Source organism: Apodemus sylvaticus, chromosome 15 (assembly GCF_947179515.1).
Source record: "Apodemus sylvaticus chromosome 15, mApoSyl1.1, whole genome shotgun sequence".
Lineage (NCBI taxonomy): Eukaryota > Metazoa > Chordata > Mammalia > Rodentia > Muridae > Apodemus > Apodemus sylvaticus.
Window position 1 is genome coordinate 80,345,905 of NC_067486.1, and position 19,195 is coordinate 80,365,099.

Genomic DNA, 19,195 nt, shown 5'->3' on the forward strand with positions numbered 1-19,195 from the left:
ATTGCTAACGGGAAAGTTCATAGCACTCACTATGTGCCTTCACAAATTAGAAAGTTCTCATACCATCAATTTAAAAGTACACCATAAAGCTCTAGAACAAAAAGAAGTAAGCATACCAAAGAGGAGCAGGAGGGCAGGAAATAATCAAAATCAGGGCTGAAATCAATGTTACGAATAAAGAAAACAATACAAAGAATCAATGAAACCAAGAGATGGTTCTTTGAGAAAGCCAACAGGTAGACAAACCCTTAGCCAAATTAACCAAAAGACAGAGAGACAGTATCCACAATAAACACAATCAGAAATGAAATGGGAGACATAACAACAAACCCTGAAGAAATTCAAATCATTAGGTCTTACTTCAAAAGCTTGTACTTCACAAAATTGGAAAATCTTAATGAAATGGACAATTTTCTAGACAGATACCACTTACCAAAGTTAGATCAAGATCAGGTAAACTATTTAAACAACTCTATAACCACCAAAGAAATAGAAGTAGTCACTAAATGTCTCCCAACTCCAGAAAAGCCCAGGACCAGATGATTTTCGTGCAGAATTCTACCAGACTTTCAAAGAGGAACTAATACCAATGCTCCTCAAATTACTTCACAAAAATAGAAAGAGAAGGAACAATGCCAAACTCATCCTATGAAGCTACAGTCACCCTAATACCTAAACCACACAAAGACTCAATTTTTTTCTTTCTTTTTTTTTTTTTTTCTTTCTTGAGACAGGGTTTCTCTGTGTAGCCCTAGCTGTCCTGGAACTCACTCTGTAGACCAGGCTGGCCTTAAACTCAGAAATCTGCCTGCCTCTGCCTCCCAGAGTGCTGGGATTAAACGCGTGTACCACCACCGCCTGGCAAAACTCAACAATTAAAGAAAACTTCAGATCAATTTGTATATGAATATTATTGCAAAAATACTCAGTAAAATCTTGCAAATTGAATTCAGGAACACATCAAGGACATCACTCATGTTCAAGTAGGCTTCATTCCAGGGATGCAGGTATGGTTCAATATATGAAAATCCATCGATGTAATCCACCATATAAACTGAAAGAAAAAAAATCACATAATCATCTTATTTGATGCTGAAAAAGCCTATGACAAAATCCAACACCCCTTCATGTTAAAAAATCTTAAGAGAAATCAGGGCACAGGACACATACCTAAACATAACCAAAGCAATATACAGTAAACCAACAGTCAGTATCAAACTAAATGGAGAAAAACTTAGAGCATTTCCACCAAAATCAGGGCCAATGCAAAGTTGCCCACTCTTTCCTTATCTGTTACATACAGTACTTGAAGTTATAGCCAGAGCAGCAAGACAACCAATGCAGACGAAGGGGATACAAATTGGGAAAACAATAGTCAAAGTATCACTATTTTTGGATGATATAATAGCATACATAAGCAACTCCAAAAATTTTACCAGCAAACTCCTACAGCTGATAAGCAGCTTCAGCAAGGTGGCTCGATACAAAATTAACTCAAAGAAATCAGTAGTCCTCCTTTATACAAACAATAAACTGGCCAAGAACGAACTTAGGGAAACAACATCCTTTATACCCTTTATAGCCACAAATAATATATAAAATGTTTAGGTGTAACTCTAATCAAGCAAGTGAAAGCTCTCCATGACAAGAACTTCAAGTCCCTGAAGACAGAAATTGAATAAGATATCAGAGGATGGAAAGATCTCCCATGCTCATGGCCATCTTATCAAAAGCAATCTAAAGATTCAATGCAATCTCCATTAAAATTCCAACACAATCTTTATAGTCCTTAAAAGAGCATTTCTCAATTTTATATGGAAAAATAATAAACCTATGATAGCCAAAACAATCCTGAACAATAAAATCTATGGGAGGAATCACCATCCCTGACCTCAGCCTGTACTACAAAGCAATAGTGAATAAAAACTGCATGGTATTGGTACAGAAACAGACACATTGACTAATGGAATTCAGTCAAAGACCCAGAAATAAACCCATACACCTATGGACACTTGATTTTTGATAAAGAGGCCAAAATCATACTATGGAAAAACGAAAGCATCTTCAACAAATGATCCTGGACTAACTGGATGTCTACATGTAGAAGAAACAAAATATATCCACATTTATCATCCTGTAAAAAAAAAAAAAAGCCAGTCTAAATGGATCAAGGACCTCAGCATAAAACCGGATACACGAAATCTCATAGAAGAGAAAGAGTTTAACACCCTTGAATGCATTGGCACAGGGGACAGTTTTCTGAACAGAACTTCAATGGCTCAGGCTCTATGATCAAATGATAAATGACACCCCATGAAACTGCAAAGCTTCTATAATACAAAGAACACTGCCAATAGGACAAAATACCAACCTACTGATTGGGAAAGAATTTTCACCAACCCTACATTTGAGAGAGGGCTAATATTCAAAATTTACAAAGAACTCAAGACACCAACAAAACATAAAGAGCCAAACAGAATTCTCAGCAGAGGAATCTCAAATGGCTGAGAAGCACTTAGGAAATGTTCAAAGTTCTTAGTTATCAGGGAAATGCAAATCAAAACAATTCTGAGATTCCATCTTATACCCAGAAGAATGGCTAAGATAAAAATCCTCAAGTGACTGCACATGAGGATGTGGAGTAAGAGGAACGCTCCTCCACTGCTGGTGGGAGTGGAAACTTGTATACCCACTTTGGAAATCAATTTGGCTGTTTCTCAGAAAACTGGGACTAGATCTACCTTAAGGCCTAGCTATACCACTCCTGGGCATAGACCCCAAAGATGCTCCACCATTCCACAAAGGCACTTGCTCAGCTATGTTCATAGCAGCTTTATTTGTAAACGTCAGAAACTGGAAACAACCTAGACGTCCGTCACCTGAAGAACAGATAAAGAAAACGTGGTACATCTATGTTGTGGGAGAAGATAAATAAAGATTGGCAAGTTCCTGTGCTACACCGGACACCAGCGGGCCACATGGCTCCAGGAGGGTGTTCTCATCCCAGCCGACTCTCTGGCCTGGAGTTCCCCTGGCGGGTCACTGCCAAGCTAGGCCCATGCAAAGTCTGCCCACCTCGTGGTTAGCGGCCACAATTCCCAGTAACCCATTAATCAAAACTCTTGAAGCTTATAATTAACCGGTCAGATTTATATAACAGTAAATTCTCCATTCACAAGATGCCCACACAATAATTTCAGAGCCCATTGATAATGATACCACCTGCCCACCTAGATAAGACAAGTTACCCCAATTATCCTATCCCTATATATTATATCTACCTGTGGCTATTTCATATTGCTTCCTTCTCCTCTACCTGTCTCCTCCCCTGTCCCTGGCACGACTCATGCCACCTCTGTTTTCCCTGTCTAATCACAGGCCTCATGCTGCACTAATATTAATTAATTGGACAGGGAAAATTCTGCCACATATCACCCTTTCTGTTCAAAAAAGAAAAAAAAAACTTTTCTCTCAAATATAAATTGAGCACAACTATTACCATTTTATAATTCATAAGGTACAAGATAGACCTAACACCCAGTCCATCATTTTTGTCAATAAAATAGAACACTATTCTCTGTCCTAACTTAAAAGACTATAGTTCTGCACCTGACTTATGTCCTGGCTTTAGATTGCATGCTATCTGAAAACCATCCTCTCAAATCTGTTCTCTCAATGTAAATAGCCTGGGCTGGCTATGAGACTATAAGTAGTCTTTCAAACCTGTCAGAAATCCAAGAATTTGGGTAGTAGTGGCGCACGCCTTTAGTCCCAGCACTTGGGAGGCAGAGGCAGGCAGATTTCTGAGTTTGAGGTCAGCCTGGTCTACAGAGTGAGTTCCAGGACAGTCAGGGTTATACAGAGAAACCCTGTCTCAAAAAACTGAAAGAGAGAGAGAGAGAGAGAGAGAGAGAGAGAGAGAGAGAGAAAAGAAAAAAAAGAAATCCGAGAATGACCAACATTAACTGAAAATATATAGGAAGCCTAACACAGCTTCCAGAACTGAGTCAAACTGTAGAAACAGCTGCTTACCTATACAACCCCAGTAAGTGAGGAAGTTGGAGCATCTGTCTTCAGCCTTCTGGCCCAGGATCATCTGACAGACCTTTGAAAAACAGGAATTATTAAGGACTAGCCTCTTCTGTCTCAGCAGAACTCAGCTGTCTTAGCCTGTAAATTGTGTCCTTTCAAGAACAGTCCAGGTCTTCAGGAGAGACTGGCAGTTTCTGTCCAGTGGTGACCTGGCCACCATGTACAGCCTCACCTGGGGGTAGAGATGCTCAGCTGCTGCTTTGAATCCATGATGGGAAGATGTTAGGAGCAGATTTGTCTCAACAAGAAGTGAATAACATCAATCGTTACATTCTGTGGATTTCTTATGTTTTTTGAAAACCAGCTATCTATGTAATCTGGACTGTTCTCTGTTAACTACTCTCAGCTATTTCTAATTAAATATTTTGAAAACACCCTAACAATAAACTCAGAATCATGAATTTGCTATTTGGCCCTAAACTCACACACTTAGACATCTCAGATCAGTTTATAATGACATTGTAGAAGGGCTGGGTCCAAGCCTTGTACTTTAAAATTTTTGTATAAATAGAAGAAATTTATATGAATAAAAACCTTGATTTTGCATCAAAATAAAATTCTGTATCAAAATAAGTTGTGACTTCAACTTAGTAACCATTAAAAAGATTTCTACCAAATGAGATTATGGCTATGCAATCAATTCTAGCTATTTCCTCCCTGTTCCAATTATTACTATTTCTAAATTCCCTAGAAAGGCAACCTTAGAATAACCACTTCCAGCCCCAAAGTCCAGGGAACTGGGAAGATAACTCTTCATATCTACTTCAAGCTGAATATGGGAACTGAGATTTTTTGAAAGGGGGAAAGGGCAGGGAAAGTGGGGGAGTTGGTTGGCCTTAAGAAAGCAAAACCAACATTGATTTAGTCTCTGATGCCTGTGTCCTGACTGGATCTGGCTGAAGGTCCAAGACATCAGGAGTTCAAGCAGGTCAGTTCAGCATGTCTGATGAGGAGACTCAACAAGGCTGGATATTCTGTAATATACAAATCTCAAAACAAAATTTTAGTATCACCAAGGTATCTTCTTTTGTGTGATTTTCTGGAATCTAGTTCTCTGGAGGCCTCCCTCTATTAAATCGGATCCACATTACTCTGGAAGATGTATAGACATAATCACCTTTTCTAAAAACACAAAGACAAAACCTTTCTCCCAAATCAGCATATCCTTGAGCCAGTAACCAGAAAAACCTTAATATTTACCTCTCTCCCAGAGGAAAAATATAATCGCAAAACTCAAAATCACACCCATTTTGAAAGTTAAAACAATCCAAAACAAATGAAGTAAATTAAAATACTGTATGTACCTTTTCTTAGGTCTTTTCTATTTTGCAAAGCAGAACAAAAACCAAAGATTCCCATGGAGCCCATGTTAGACAGAATTTGAGTATCCTGTGAGGCCTATTGAGCAATATATCTTTATACCATCTATCTGTTCGGGCCTCTGCCTGGAGCCACAGACGTTTATTAATTAATACCTGTTATAGCAGGTAATTATCACTGTTCTCTCTACTTAGAGTCAGTGACTAATTTTCCCTATCCTAGTTCTAAACCCGGGGTGGACATTCCCATGTGATCCAGACAAAATCTGTATATAAATCTTTCTTAAAAGCAAATATCCCAATTTTATAAATTCACAATTCAATATATCTCTGCCCTAAGAAGTACGCAACCTCCATCCTCCTCCTGACTCAGATCAGTGGCTCATGTCAGTGTTACCCAGCTACTCAAAGTAAAATAAAACTCCAACACTCAGGCTAATAATCTTAAATTTCTAGTGGATTCTTGCTCAACGCGTTGTTTCACCACCTGTTGCAGGAACACATCTACACAATGGAATAGTATTCAGCTATGAAAAACAAAGGCATCATGAATTTTGTAGGCAAATGAATAGAACTTGAGAATATTATCCTAAATGTGGTAACCCAGTCCCAAGAGACATACATGGTATATATTCACTTGTAAGTAGATATTAGCCATAAAATACAGGATGCCCATGGTACACTCCATAGACCCAAGGAGGCTGGACAAGAAGGAAGGCACAACAAGGATCCTTGAGCCTCACTTGGAAAGGGAAATGGAATGGTTGTGGAAGACAGATGGAGGGAGGGAATTGGGTGGGAGAGGGAATTGGGAGGGTAGTGGGGGGGTTGGCATTGGGTGTGTGGCGGGGCAGGGAGGATGATCAGACATTCATGAGAATCCATGGAAATCTGCAGCTGACAGGGGCAGGCATCTCCGGGAAGAGACAGAGACCTGGGATAGAGGAGGCACCCAAGAGCCAATGGGATTGTCCCTAGCTGTGACACACAGTATTGGGGGTATGGGGCCTGGGGAGGCTGCCTCCTGTGGCCAGGCAGGAACCCCAGAGTGATAGGGACACCAACCTACCCACAAAACTTTCAACCCAGAACTTACCCTACAAGAAAATCAGAGATTGGGGATGGAGAAGAGACTGAGGGATCAACCCACCGATAACCAGCCCAACTTGAGACCATCTCATGGACAAGCACCAATCCCTGACATTGTTAATGATAATCTGTTATGCTTGCAGACAGGAGTCTAGTATGGCTGTCCTATGAGAGCCTCCACACAGCAGCTGACTCAGACAGACATAAACACAGCCAAACAGTAGATGGAGCTTGGGGACTCTTATGAAAACATAGGAGGACTGCAGCCCCTAATGGGATAGGAACTCCACAGGAAAACCATCAGAATCAACTCACCTGGACCTTTGGGGCTCTCAGAGACTGAACCACCAACCAAAGAGCATACACGGGCTGGACCTAGGCCTCCCTGCACATATGTAGCGCTGTGCAGCTTGGTCTTCATGTGGGTCCTGATAATTGAGCAGGGGCTGTCCCAAAAGCTGTTGTCTATCTGTGTGGGATATGTTCTTCTAGCTTGGCTGCCTTGTCTGGCCTCACTGGGAGAGGAAGCGCCTATTCTTTCAGAAACTTGATGCTCCAGGGAGGGGGACACCCTAGCGGGGGGTCCCACCTTCTCAGAGAAGAAGAGGAGGAGGGATGGGGAAGGGTTGTGGGAGGGGGTGACAGGGAGGGAGGCAGTGATGGGGGATGAAAACTGAATAAATAATTACAAGCAAACAAACAATCCATCACTTATGGTTACTTCAGTTGCCAGAGCTTACCTATCATGCTGGGCCCAGTTACCAGCACCGTTTACCGCTTGTAATTCCAACACTCTGGAGGTAGAGACAGGAGGAGCAGAGAGGTGCAGGTCACCTTTGCCTACACAGCAAGTTCAGCTTCTGAGATCCCAGAGATTCTACCTCAACTAAAGGAAGAAAAATCCGTTATAATTTGTGGCTTATCTTTTCATCTAATGACATCTTGCATATGTCAAGGCCTGGGTCACTGCTGTCTGTCCAGCAATTTTATGTTCTACTTATTGTTTCAAGGAAACTTTCTCATGCCTGGGTTGATTGCATGTTCTGTGCTTGGATGCTTGGATCACAATAACGATTAGTTAGAACTGCTTTGTATAGTTAGCTTTGTAAGCTTGGGCCTGAACCGATGGCCAGTACTTCATGCACCGGTGTATGAACTTTGATGGGTTTGCTTTTACAAACTTCTCCTGGGATGCACCCCAACATCAGAGAGACACCTGCACCAATATAAGAAGCCATTTGGAATAAGACTTCCAGTTTGAGTAGGGGTCAAATAGTTTTAAATTCCTAAGCACTCCCAGGGATTTGACATCCTGCATGACAGAAAGAGATATGTACATGGGTAACTGATATCCTGGTTGGCAAGTTAAGACATAAATGATAGGTAATGCAACCTATCCACCATAGTTGACCCACCATTGTTGAATATCCTAATCAATGGGAACAGGATAAGTTCAGCATAGACATGTTCCAAAGGAAGTCCCCTATCCCTAAATCCTGATTGGTGGAATAACTTGGCACAGATGTTTGTGGATTTCAGACTTAAAAGCTCTGTAGATCCCGGTTCAAGGTTGCAGTCACCTCCTGAGTCTCGTCTTTGGCCCTGACCAGTCAGTCCTGGGCCAATGCTCAATAAACCCCCCCCTGTCTGACTGAGATCAGTGCTTGTGAGGTTTGTCAGGTGACTCCTGGACCCCAGCAATATTTTTAATTTTAAAATAGTGAAAAATGATCAGCTTTCTGTTATTAAGACAAATACCTGAGAAAACATCAACTTAATGGAGAAAATACTTATTTTGGCTCAGGTTGTCATCCACAGTAACTGGTTTTGTTACTGTGTGCTTGGCACAAGGCTGAACATCATGGCAGAGAGCGCACAAGCCAGGAAGGGGCAGGGGTAGCATACACCTCTCAAAGGTATACTTCAGTGACCTTCTTCCTTTAACAAGACTCCAAGTCCTAACATTTCACTAGCTTCCAATAGTGATGTGGAATCATGCATCGATCACTATTAAACCATTCATTAAGTCAGAGTCTCCTTGAGTCAACTTCCTGAAAGCCCAGCTCTGAGCACTGCCTAGCCTCTGGAACCTTCCGGGGGATCTTAGTATCCACACACAATGCTCATCTCATCTCTATCTCTTGTCAGAGGTTTTCCCTATTCTCAGATTCATAAATGTATTTCATGTCTTCTCCAAAAGTTTTAAAGTTTTCTTCACATTTAGGTGTTTGATCTGCCTGAAACTTGGTATTGAGCAGTTTTTCTTTTTTATGGATAACCAATTGCCCCAGTATTATCTTCCTTCATTTCCTTGCTGACTTGTAAAATTTTCTGTTACACATAAAACTCATCAAATTTACAATTATGCACAAGTCTATTTCCTAGAGCCCTCCCTCCCCTCTCCAGATAGTGTCTTACCATGTAACCCTGGCCACCCTGAAAGACAAAACCATTTGCCCCTCTGCCTTCCCAATGCTGGGATTAAAGATATGCCCTACAATGCTCCACTGGGTCTTTTACTTTCTGTGTGGCCCAGGCTGGCTCAAATTCACAATTCTCCTGCCTTCACCTCTTAAGTGCTAGGATGGTGGAAGTTTGTTACTATACCATGCTTTTTCTACCTTTTAGTTGTGCGTGTGTATGTGTGTGTGTGTGCATGTGTGTGTGTGTGTGTGTGCATACATGTGTGTGGTGGATATATGCAAGTGTGAGTGCCCAGAAGACAGCTTTGGGCATCCTGTTTTACTCTTGTCTTAGTGTCTTTTTTTTTTTTTTTTAAGATTTATTTATTTATTTATGTATTTATTTTTTGGATTTGGTTTTTTCGAGACAGGGTTTCTCTGTATAGCCCTGGCTGTCCTGGAACTCACTCTGTAGACCAGGTTGTCCTCGAACTCAGAAATCTGCCTGCCTCTGCCTCCTACAGTGCTGGGATTACAGGCGTGAGCCACCACCACCCGGCTATTTATTTATTATATGTAAGTACACTGTAGCTGTCTTCAGACACACCAGAAGAGGGCGTCAGATCCCATTATGGATGGTTGTGAGCCACCATGCGGTTGCTGGGATTTGAACTCAGGACCTTCGGAAGAACAGTCAGTGCTCTTAACTCCAGCCCATTGTCTTAGTGTCTTAAGTTAGGGTCTCTCACTGTGTAGCCTGCAAGTTCAAGCGATCCTCCAGTCTCTGTTCCACGAAGCCCTAGGCTTACAATGAAAGCACAGGCATATCTGGGTCCATGGTTTGGAGGATTTGAACTCACATCTTCATGCTTGATCTGCATGTGCTCTAACCAACTGAACCATTTTCCCAGCTCTTAGGCTATTACGTCTATAGAACCGGTCTATTACTCCTCTGTCTGTCAAGTATATACCCTGTCAATAAGTCCAGCTTTATGACATTAGTGTTCACAGTAGCTAACAAGGTAGTTGTATGGTGGACAATCCATTTCGCTTTCTTTTTAAATCTCTTAAATGGGTAACCATAACCAAGCCCTGGGTACTTTAAAGGTAGGGAGGCACTCAACAGAGTAGTTCTTATATTATGATACTAAAATAGATAAAATAGAAAAATAAAACGACCAATGGCTTGGGGGCTTTACTTTTATTTATAAAAATTGATTAGTTAGCATCATTTTGATATTCCCTGTCACTTTGGAAATTGCGATTCTGGCATTTCACCACTTAGAAGCCAACCAACTCTGAAAGATGGGTAAGAGAAAAGCTCCAAAGGTACTATTCATACAGAACGTAGAGGACTCATGCCCCAGTTAAGTGACACCACAGCTAAGAGTTGGGGTTGGACGATGCAGGTACGATGACCTTCACGATGTCTTCTGGCTCTTGGAACCACCGCATAGATTTAGAAGTTCCTGACTTTGAACCTCGGGCTGCCAGGGACTACAGCGCCACCGGCCACCCCGACCCGTCTGCCCAGCCCGTGACTCAGGCAGAGAAGATTCCAGACCCGGTATCAGAAACCGTGGAAGGATGGGGCAGCACGGGATGCGAGCGGGTATGGTGAGCAGCCTGCACCCCATCCAGGCACCAGCGGTGCTTCTGGGAAACGTAGTCTTTTGCGGTGTGCGGCGCCGGGGGCTGCCGGATGAGGGACTACGATTCCCTTCGGTCTTGCGCAAGCTTTGTGCATCGCGCTTGCGCATTGTGGGGGACTATGCCGCTATAAAGGCTTGTTTTGCTCCGGGTCCGATGTTCGCGAGCGAGCCCGGGCTGTTTGCTCTCCTGTGGGGAGGCTGGCGTGCAGGTAGGTGACGGTTCTCGCCTTTTCCATGCAGTGTCGGAGGCTGTCACGGGCTCACTCCTTTGGGCTCTCCGAGGCGTGGTGGGCGGTGGGAAGCCTCGGACGGGAGGAACGGGGCCTGCCTCTTCCCGATCTCGCGCGGTCCCCGGCTTGTTGGCGACCTCGCGGGCTGTGCGGGGGTCTAGGTGTTAAGAGGCAGGAGGGGTTTGATGGGTGGTCGCGGCCGGGTCCACTCTCCGCGCGGCCACCAGGGGGAGCTGCGTTCGCTCTGGGAGGGTCGTGGAGCCCGTGCTGGCCAGGCCGGGGCTGGCGTGGGAACGCCCTAGGGCCGGGTGGCGGAGCTGTCCAGAGAGAAGCCCCAAGCTCAGTTCGGGACTGGCGGCCGACTGTCAGCCACCTCCTACGTAAGTCATTATCTACGTTTTTCTTGCTACCGGCATGTGGAGATACGTGGCCTCAGCACGCACAGCGAAGCCAAGGCAGAGCCGAGGTGGGAGCCCAGGTCTCCTGTCGCCGGTGTCCTTTTCGGTGCTGGCACTCAAAGGAGCTAGTGGCTTTATGTTTATAACACCTGGATCTGGTGTTGCCGTACAGATGTGGGAATCTCGATGCAGATGGGGACAGGAATGACCGGGGAAGTTTGAGTTCGGAAGGGAGAAGTGGATAGGTTTTACTGGGGTCTCTGGAGTAAGTGACAGGTGAGGGAGCTTGGTGGCACACACAGGTGGGCCCTGGGGGTGTGGTAAGTGGACCACCTTCAGCTTCCTTGCTCCAGTAGCTGCAGGGCCTGAAGGAGCTTCCAGAGGCGCCTAAAACCTCCAGGGAGATGTTGTGATAACACAACTTGGAAACACCAGCCTGGCTACTTACGGTTCTCTAGTCCTACGCAGCGCCCCTCCCCCCTGCAGAATTGTCGCATTCACCCCTTTATCACTGGAAAGAGAATTTTAAAGCAAAACCAGGTAGCCCCCCCCCCCCAACCCTGTCGGGTACTAATTCGAGAGGCCCCACTTTTTTATTCTTTCTCCCTTTACAGTGCTGGCTTAGACCAAAACATGCCGGTTTTCCTAGTCCTGATACACACACCCTTTTCCTTTGGGTTTGGCAGAGCTGGAACTGAAAAGAACCTCTGGCTTACTTGCTTTACCATTGAGCCTAAGTTAGCATTAGTTTTTAAAAAGACTACATTAACTGCAAGGGAAAAGTCCATCAAATAGGGAAGTACTAGTTGCTTGTCGGGCTGGAGAGGGGCCTGGTGTAGTCATCCTTCCCTAGTTGGTTGCTTCACATCCACATTCTATCCACCCTAGCCCTACTCTGCCGGCGACTGTGTGTTGTGCTTGTCGTGCCCCAGACACACAGACGACGGTGTCCTCCTTGTGTTCAGGGTGACGGAAACAGTAACTTTATGGATTCTCGGCTGTTTGCATACTTAGTGCTGGGCCTTTGAAAGTAAAGCTATGGTAGGGTTGAAGATCATGGGGGACAATGGTTCCTCATACCCTTCCTATAGAAACTAGCTTTGTCTGGAAGGATAGGGAAGTTAGAGTAGGCCCCTGAAGTCCTATCTTATCTCACCATTCGGAAAACGTCGTTTCTGTCAAAACAGCGCCTTTGCTACCGAAGTCTGTGTGCATGCATGCTATATAATATATGATTGAAAACACACAACTGAGGAAAAACATTGCCGCATAATAGTTCTTGGATAACTTTCTCTGTTGTTCTTGATGTGTTTGAAATTGTGAATGGGTTCCCTTGGGCCCCTCCCTTTTAAGTCCCCCAACCCCCTCTTGCCTATTTTTAAAGTAGCGAGTAATCTTCCTCTTCCAGATGACAATGGAAGATGCCAGATCTGTTTATAGCTTAGCTTTCGTAAGGCCTCCGAGCCACAAACATTGTTTTTGCTTAGTAAGCTGGTTTTGTTTATAGTGTACTCAGTCATTGGGCTAGGTGCTCTGCTTTTTAATAAACAACTTATCTGTATCAACTTCTGGTGCTTGAACCAGAATTCTGATAAGCAAAATGTCCAGCCCTCATTGGAGATTTAAGGGGCTTAAATTTTTTTTTTTACTTCAAAGATGAATAAGTATTTTTCTTTTGATGATTTAAAAGTGAATAATAGGGGCTTGGGCTGTACCTCTGCTGGCAGAGTGCGTGGCCTGAGACGTACAAAACCTTGGGTTTGATCCCTAGCACTGGATAAACCTGGCACAGTAGTGCAGTTTTGAAATCCCAGCCTTTGTGATGCAGGTCAGGAGGATCAGAAGTTCAAGGTCATCCTTCAAAGATCTAGAGTAGGAGGCCAGTGAGATCCTGTGTCAAAAACAGCAGATGCATTACAGTTGTCAAAATTTTGTGCTGTGAGAGACACAGTCCTCAATAGTTGTCATCATGGCTGGACTACGGCATAGCATAGCCACACATCACATATCTACGGTGTTTTTCTATCTGGTGTTTGGGACTTTGAGCTTCTGACAACGGGGGAACCTTCTAGAGGGGCAAGGATGTGTTTAGTTTTCAAAAGTGGCCTGCCGCCAAACTGAGGGCTGGAGTTCCATCCCCAGAACCTGGGTGGCGGAAAGGGAGAACTGACTCTTGCAAGTTGTTGTTTGATCTCAGTGTACATGCTTGTCTTTGTTCTCTCTGTGTGTGTCTGTCTTTTACACGCACACACACACACGCACGCTCGCGCACACATACTCTAAATAAAACAAATGCAAACTTTTTTTTTTTTTTCAGACGTGACCAGATTGATACAGAGTGCTGACTGGAATTAGCCAGGCAGGCAGTGGTATAGAAACATAGAACAGAGTTTTAGGAATAGACCAGGCGATGCTTAAAAAGGTAGAACATAGATCTTTTTTTTCCTTGATGTTTTGAGACAGGGTTTCTTTGTCTAGCCCCACTGTCCTGGAACTAGCTCCGTAGACCAGGCTTATCTTGAACTTGGAGATCTGCCTGTCTCTGCCTCCCAAATGCTGGGATTAAAGGTGTGAAACACTATGTCTGGGTTGGTGATTTTTCTTGATGCTAGAACCTTTTTCCTGTTTAAAAAAAATGCTGAAGGGGTATTTAAGATAATTTTATAGCTGTATTGGTAAATAAGCGTGAATACTTGGTTCCTGTTTTAAAGCACTTTGGCATGTACTTTAAGCATGATTCGAAAGTGTCTGCTTTTGTAAATTTTTAGTTTCAGAAATTCTGAAGTGAAAGGAGGAGTCTGAGCCCCGGTTCTCTGTGTGGTGAAGATGAAGGATATTGACATGGGGAAAGAGTACATCATCCCCAGTCCTGGGTACAGAAGTGTCAGGGACAGAAGCACTGTGGCCGGGCCACACAGAGACTGTGATGAACCCAGGTTCCGGAGAACGAGATCGGTGAGTGAGTTCCTCCCCACATTTGGTTCCTACACCATATTGCTTTTTTTTTTTTCATATGGTACAGATTTTATCATTTTATTTTTCTTTATTGGCTTTAAGTCAGTGTTGAGGTACATGATTCCGTAGCCTGGAGGGCAGCTCAGTGGTAGAGTGCATGCTTGGTGTTCATGAAACCCTGGGTTCAGACCCAGCATCACAGGAAGGAGCTGGTTCAGTTAATGGATTGAGACGTTGTCTTGTGCTGATCGTGTGTGTCTGTGTGTGTGTGTGTGTGTGTGTGTGTGTGTGAAAGAGAGAGAGAGAAAGAGAGAGAGAGAGAGAGAGAGAGACAGACAGACAGACAGACAGACAGAGAGACAGGGCCACACTGTGTACCTTGGTTAGCTTGGAACTCTTTATGTAAAACACCTGCCTGTTTCTGTCTCAGAAGCACTGAGAGGCTTGTAGCACCATGCCTGGCTTCTCTCTTTTTCATTGACTCTATTTTTTTCAACCTGCTGAAAATCCCTTGATTAAAAAGCTGAATGGAGTGGCTGGAGAGATGGCTCAGCGGTTAAGAGCCCCAACTGCTCTTCCGTAAATCCTGAGTTCGAATCCCAACAACCACATGGTATCCATCCGTAACAAGCATCTGTAACAAGCATCCGTAGCAAGATCTGCCTCCCTCTTCTGGAGTGTCTGAAGACAGCTACAGTGTACTTACATATAATAAGTCAATCAATCTTTAAAAAAAGACGAATGAAGATGTAGCTAAATGGTAGAGCTCTTGCCTGGCGTATATAAAGCCATGTGTGGCTGGGTTCTGTACCCATTACTGAGAAAAGACTCAGACAGACAGGTGGGGTGGGGTGAGGGAGGGACAGTAGTAGTGTGGGTCATTCAGCTTCTCTCATATACGGCAAATGTTTTCCGCTTTTGCTTTTGTTTTTTTTTTTTCCTGTCTTTGTTTTCTGTGCTTAAAATAGGAATTACATTGCCAGGCATGACCTTGTACTCCGAGGCCCAAGCAGGAGGGTCTTAGAAGTGTGAGGCCAGCCTCTTCTACATAGCAAGTTCCAGAACTGCCAGGGCTGCACACAGAGGCCCTGTGTCTTAATTGGGCTACTATGGCTGAGATGAGACACCATGACCAAAGCAAGGTGGGGAGGAAAGGGTTTATTCAGCTCACACTTCCATGTCATTCACCAAAGGAAGTCAGGACAGGAACTCAAGGCAGGATCCCGGAGGCAGGAGCTGATGCAGAAGCCAGGGAAGGGTGCAGCTTACTGCCTTGCTCTTCATAGCTTACTCAGCCTGCTTTCTTATAGACCCCAGGACCGCCAGGCTGGGATGGCACCACCCACCACGGGCTGTGCTCTCCCCCATCAATGACTAATTAAGAAATACCTTACAGGCTTACCTGTAAGAGTGGCATTTTCACTATAGCGTTTCCCTTTAGTGTGTGTCAAGTTGATATAAAACTAGCTGGTATACCCTGTCAACAAAACAAAACAAAACATGAAAAGGCATCATTTTAAGAGACTTACTTAGATTTCAGAGAATGGTTAGAATAATTATTCTAGATAGTTGTAGGATAATCAGTAAGTTTTGCATGTGATTTATGAATATAAAGCATTTCTGGTAATAATCTAAATCTCCTCCAATAGGAATACTAAGATACATTTTAATTTTTAAGTTAGTGGATGTTTTTTTTTCTGGTTTAAAAAAAAAAGCATTGTTATCTTTTCTGGAGTTACAAAAGAAACAAGGTAGGAAGGCACCTAGGATTAGGAAGTTTCAGGTTTATGCAATGTGAATTCTTGTCGAGTGTTTGCTGTGTGAGCAATTGTCTCTTCCTTGCCTTGTGACTACTTGTCATGCCATTGCCATGTGAGTGCTTGTGGAGTCTTTGCCATATGAGCACTAATGATGTCTTTGTCATGTTAGCACTGTGGAGTCTTTGCATTTGAGCACTAATCATGCCTTTGCCATGTGAGTACTAATCATGTCTTTGTCATGTTAGCACTGTGGAGGCTTTGTCATGTGAGCACTTGAGGCCTTGGCCTTTGGAGCTGACATTGGTGTCTCAGCCTGACGTGGCTTTGTGTCTTGGGTGGATGAAAGCCATCGCTTGCTGTCAGTCAGTGGTTTTGTTGTTGTTGTTGTTGTTGTTAATGGGCATCTTTGTCCTCACTGTAGTAGGACAAAGATTAGAGAGTGCCTCATCCTTCAGTGGCCAGTGCTTCTTGGTACCAGCTTTGTAGCTATGTGTCCTTATTATCTAGATCTTGTGTTAACCAAACACTTCTTGAATGTATGTCTAGTACTTGTCAGAAAATTGTCTGGTAGTTAAATCTGGAAAAGTTTTAAGGGTACATCGGAGCAGGGCTTTGAAAGATGATGGGAAATTTTCTTAGGCAACCGAGGTATAGAAAAAGGGCGTGGCGTATTGGACCTTGAATAAGCTGCTTGTGTCTTTGTGCCTTATGTACATACAGTAGGGATCAAGTGAGATAATACATCTGAGAGGTGGCTGGCATGCCCAGTGCTCAGTAAATAATTTGCTCTTAGATTAGCTGTCTGTACTGTGGAATGTGAAAAGAGGGTGTGTCAGGGAAGTGTCTGCGTCCAGGCTGAGAACTCTTTTTGGAGTGGGGCATTAGGAAACTATTGGAAATTAATGAGATTTAAAAATTAGTAATTTTGAGATAAATAAATGTGCTGTTATAAAAAATAATAATAATGAGAATCACTGCAGGATTGACAGTGATCCAGGACACTGATTTTATTAAAAGTTCAGGAGTCGGGTTGAGAAAGCAAGGTCTTCTTGCGATGTTATACTATAGTTATGTAAGATACTAGTTAATACTGGGGGAACCTAAAAAAGTGCATAAGGACATTTTCAGTGTTATTTTCTGTAATGACATGTAAGTAAGTGAATACGTAGAGGATAGAGGACAGTACCCAGAGTCCCCTCAGGCGTAGGTGAGCTCACCTGCACGCACAAGTTCTTTCCCAAGCAGCTGTATTATTGTATGCCCCTTCAGGCAGTCACTTGTTTTTACCCGTTTTTTGCCCATATTGCAGATGGTTATCATTTTCACTGTAGGCAGTCTGATAGATGCCTCTGAAACCTCCTTGTGGTTTTCATTTGCATTTCCCTAATGGCTACTGGTATTGAAATAAAGGAGGATTTTAAATTTTCATTTTGTTTTGCCCCTGGTATTGAGGAATGATCCTTGAGTTGCTTGCATGCTAGACAAGCACTCTGCCAATGAGCTGTTGCTTTGGTCTAGAACTTGCTCTGTAGTCCAGGCAGACTTCAACTGTACCAAGTAGTATCTGGCTTGTGCCTTCAGGCCTTGCGGATTTCTTACCTGTCCTTGTAGGAAGGAAAGTATCCTATAGTCTTGACTGACGTCCAGCTTTTGCTCCTCCTGCAGTAGCCTCCTAAATAAGGGAATTGCAGGTGTGAGACACCGCCCTTGAAGCCAAGGCCAACCCTGAACTCCCTGCATAGCTGGAGGCTGGTCTTGAACTCCTGGAATGACATTCTTGCTGCTAGGACTTCAGGCATATGGCCAACACACCCAGCTGAGAAGATTTCTTTTCTTTTCTTTCCTTTCCTTTTCTTTCCTTTCCTTTCCTTTCCTTTCCCTTTCTTTCTTTCTTTCTTTCTTTCTTTCTTTCTTTCTTTCTTTCTTTCTTTCTTTCTTTCTTTCTTTTTTTTTTGAGACAGGATCTTTATGTAGCTCTGGCTGTTTTGGAATTCACTTTGTAGATCAGACTGGACTTGAACTCACTGCCTGCTGCCTCCTGAATGCAGGTGAGTATCACCATGTCCAGCTGAGAAGAGATTTAAAAATATATGTATGTGTATATATGCATATATTTCTACATATACAAATTATACATACACACACATGTATTTACATCTTGGATTAGTCTTGAAGTAATGGAGAAAAACCATAGACAGAGGAGAGACAGAATAAATACAAGGAGTATCAGGTGGTCACTGTGCAGACCATGTGGGCCAATTCTGGGGTCTGCTTTTCAAACACAGGTGAGGAAGGAGGTATAGGAGGAGACTGGGGTATCTCTTGAAGCTGACAAGACATCTGAGATTGGCTAGAATTTAAAATTGAAGAAACCTGGAAGAAAGAGTGAGTGATTTTGATTACTTCCCCTCCCCTTGGCTAACATAAGGTGTGAAGAATGAGTGATTTTTACAGTGAAGTTGGAACCTGTGATGCCAACATTGAGTCCTGCCCAGTTTATTGAAGTTATTGACTTGGGTGTGCAGTATCTCCGCCAGGCCTTTGCTCTGTAGACATAGTGGAAATGCAAAGGAAGCCATCTTTACTAAGTCAACCTTGAACAAGAAGGTTGCTAGTTTGTTAAATTCCAGGAATTCTTTCTTGTTTTCCAAGGTGTTATGTTTGCTCTTTTCCTGTTTTCCTTAACATTTTTGGCTTAAAATATTTAAGAAAAACTTATTTTTAAAAAGTTCTTCATAGCCTTGACCTAAGCTGTAAAATCATAGGTTTATTCAACGTATTTTTGTACATAAATTATAATGAATGTATAGCGATTCAGTATTTTGAGAAATGCACATAACTTCTGAGATCTTCCTTAATATCTCCTGTCAAAACTGTGATTTCTCACACATATTGCAAGCTTGTAGGTGGTACAAGCTTGATTGTCGAGGAATTAGACCGATTCCAGAAGTTTTCAGGCTTGAAATGATATTCATGTCAATTATTTCAGTTTTTAAGGAAGAGAATATATTTTAAAAAGAAACAAAACAAGACAAACAAAACCCCTGAACAGCTGATTGGGTAAAGAGTGAGGTTTCTTGCCACACTTCCTAAGTCTCAGCTCAGCCCTTAGCAGCTCTGCTAGGAACACTCTCTTTGCTGCTCTTTAGAAAGAAACTGTATCTGCGCAAGCAAAGAAGGCCTTTTAGGTGACTTTCGATCTCCAGTTAACATATAAGCATACAACATTGAAAACATGTCAGAATTAAAAAGGGCCAAGAAGTCAGTGTGTTAGAAAGGACCTGAAACTATGCTTTGC

At 43.1% G+C, this 19,195-nt stretch overlaps 1 protein-coding gene across 8 annotated transcripts in view; it reads left to right on the plus strand.

Annotated features, from left to right (window-relative positions):
- The first annotated feature begins 10,614 nt into the window (after positions 1-10,614).
- Positions 10,615-19,195, plus strand: part of Abcc5 (ATP binding cassette subfamily C member 5) — a 101,481-nt gene continuing 92,900 nt past the window's right edge. For 6 of the 8 annotated variants that reach the window (XM_052159270.1, XM_052159265.1, XM_052159268.1 and 3 more), the window contains exons 1-2: positions 10,618-10,763; positions 13,951-14,137. In XM_052159270.1, coding sequence (XP_052015230.1) covers positions 14,009-14,137 — 129 coding nt within the window. In that variant the 5' untranslated portion in view covers positions 10,618-10,763; positions 13,951-14,008. Of the gene's footprint in view, positions 10,764-11,025; positions 11,165-13,950; positions 14,138-19,195 lie in introns of those variants that run through there. The other 2 variants (XM_052159263.1, XM_052159264.1) reach the window with 2 other exon arrangements.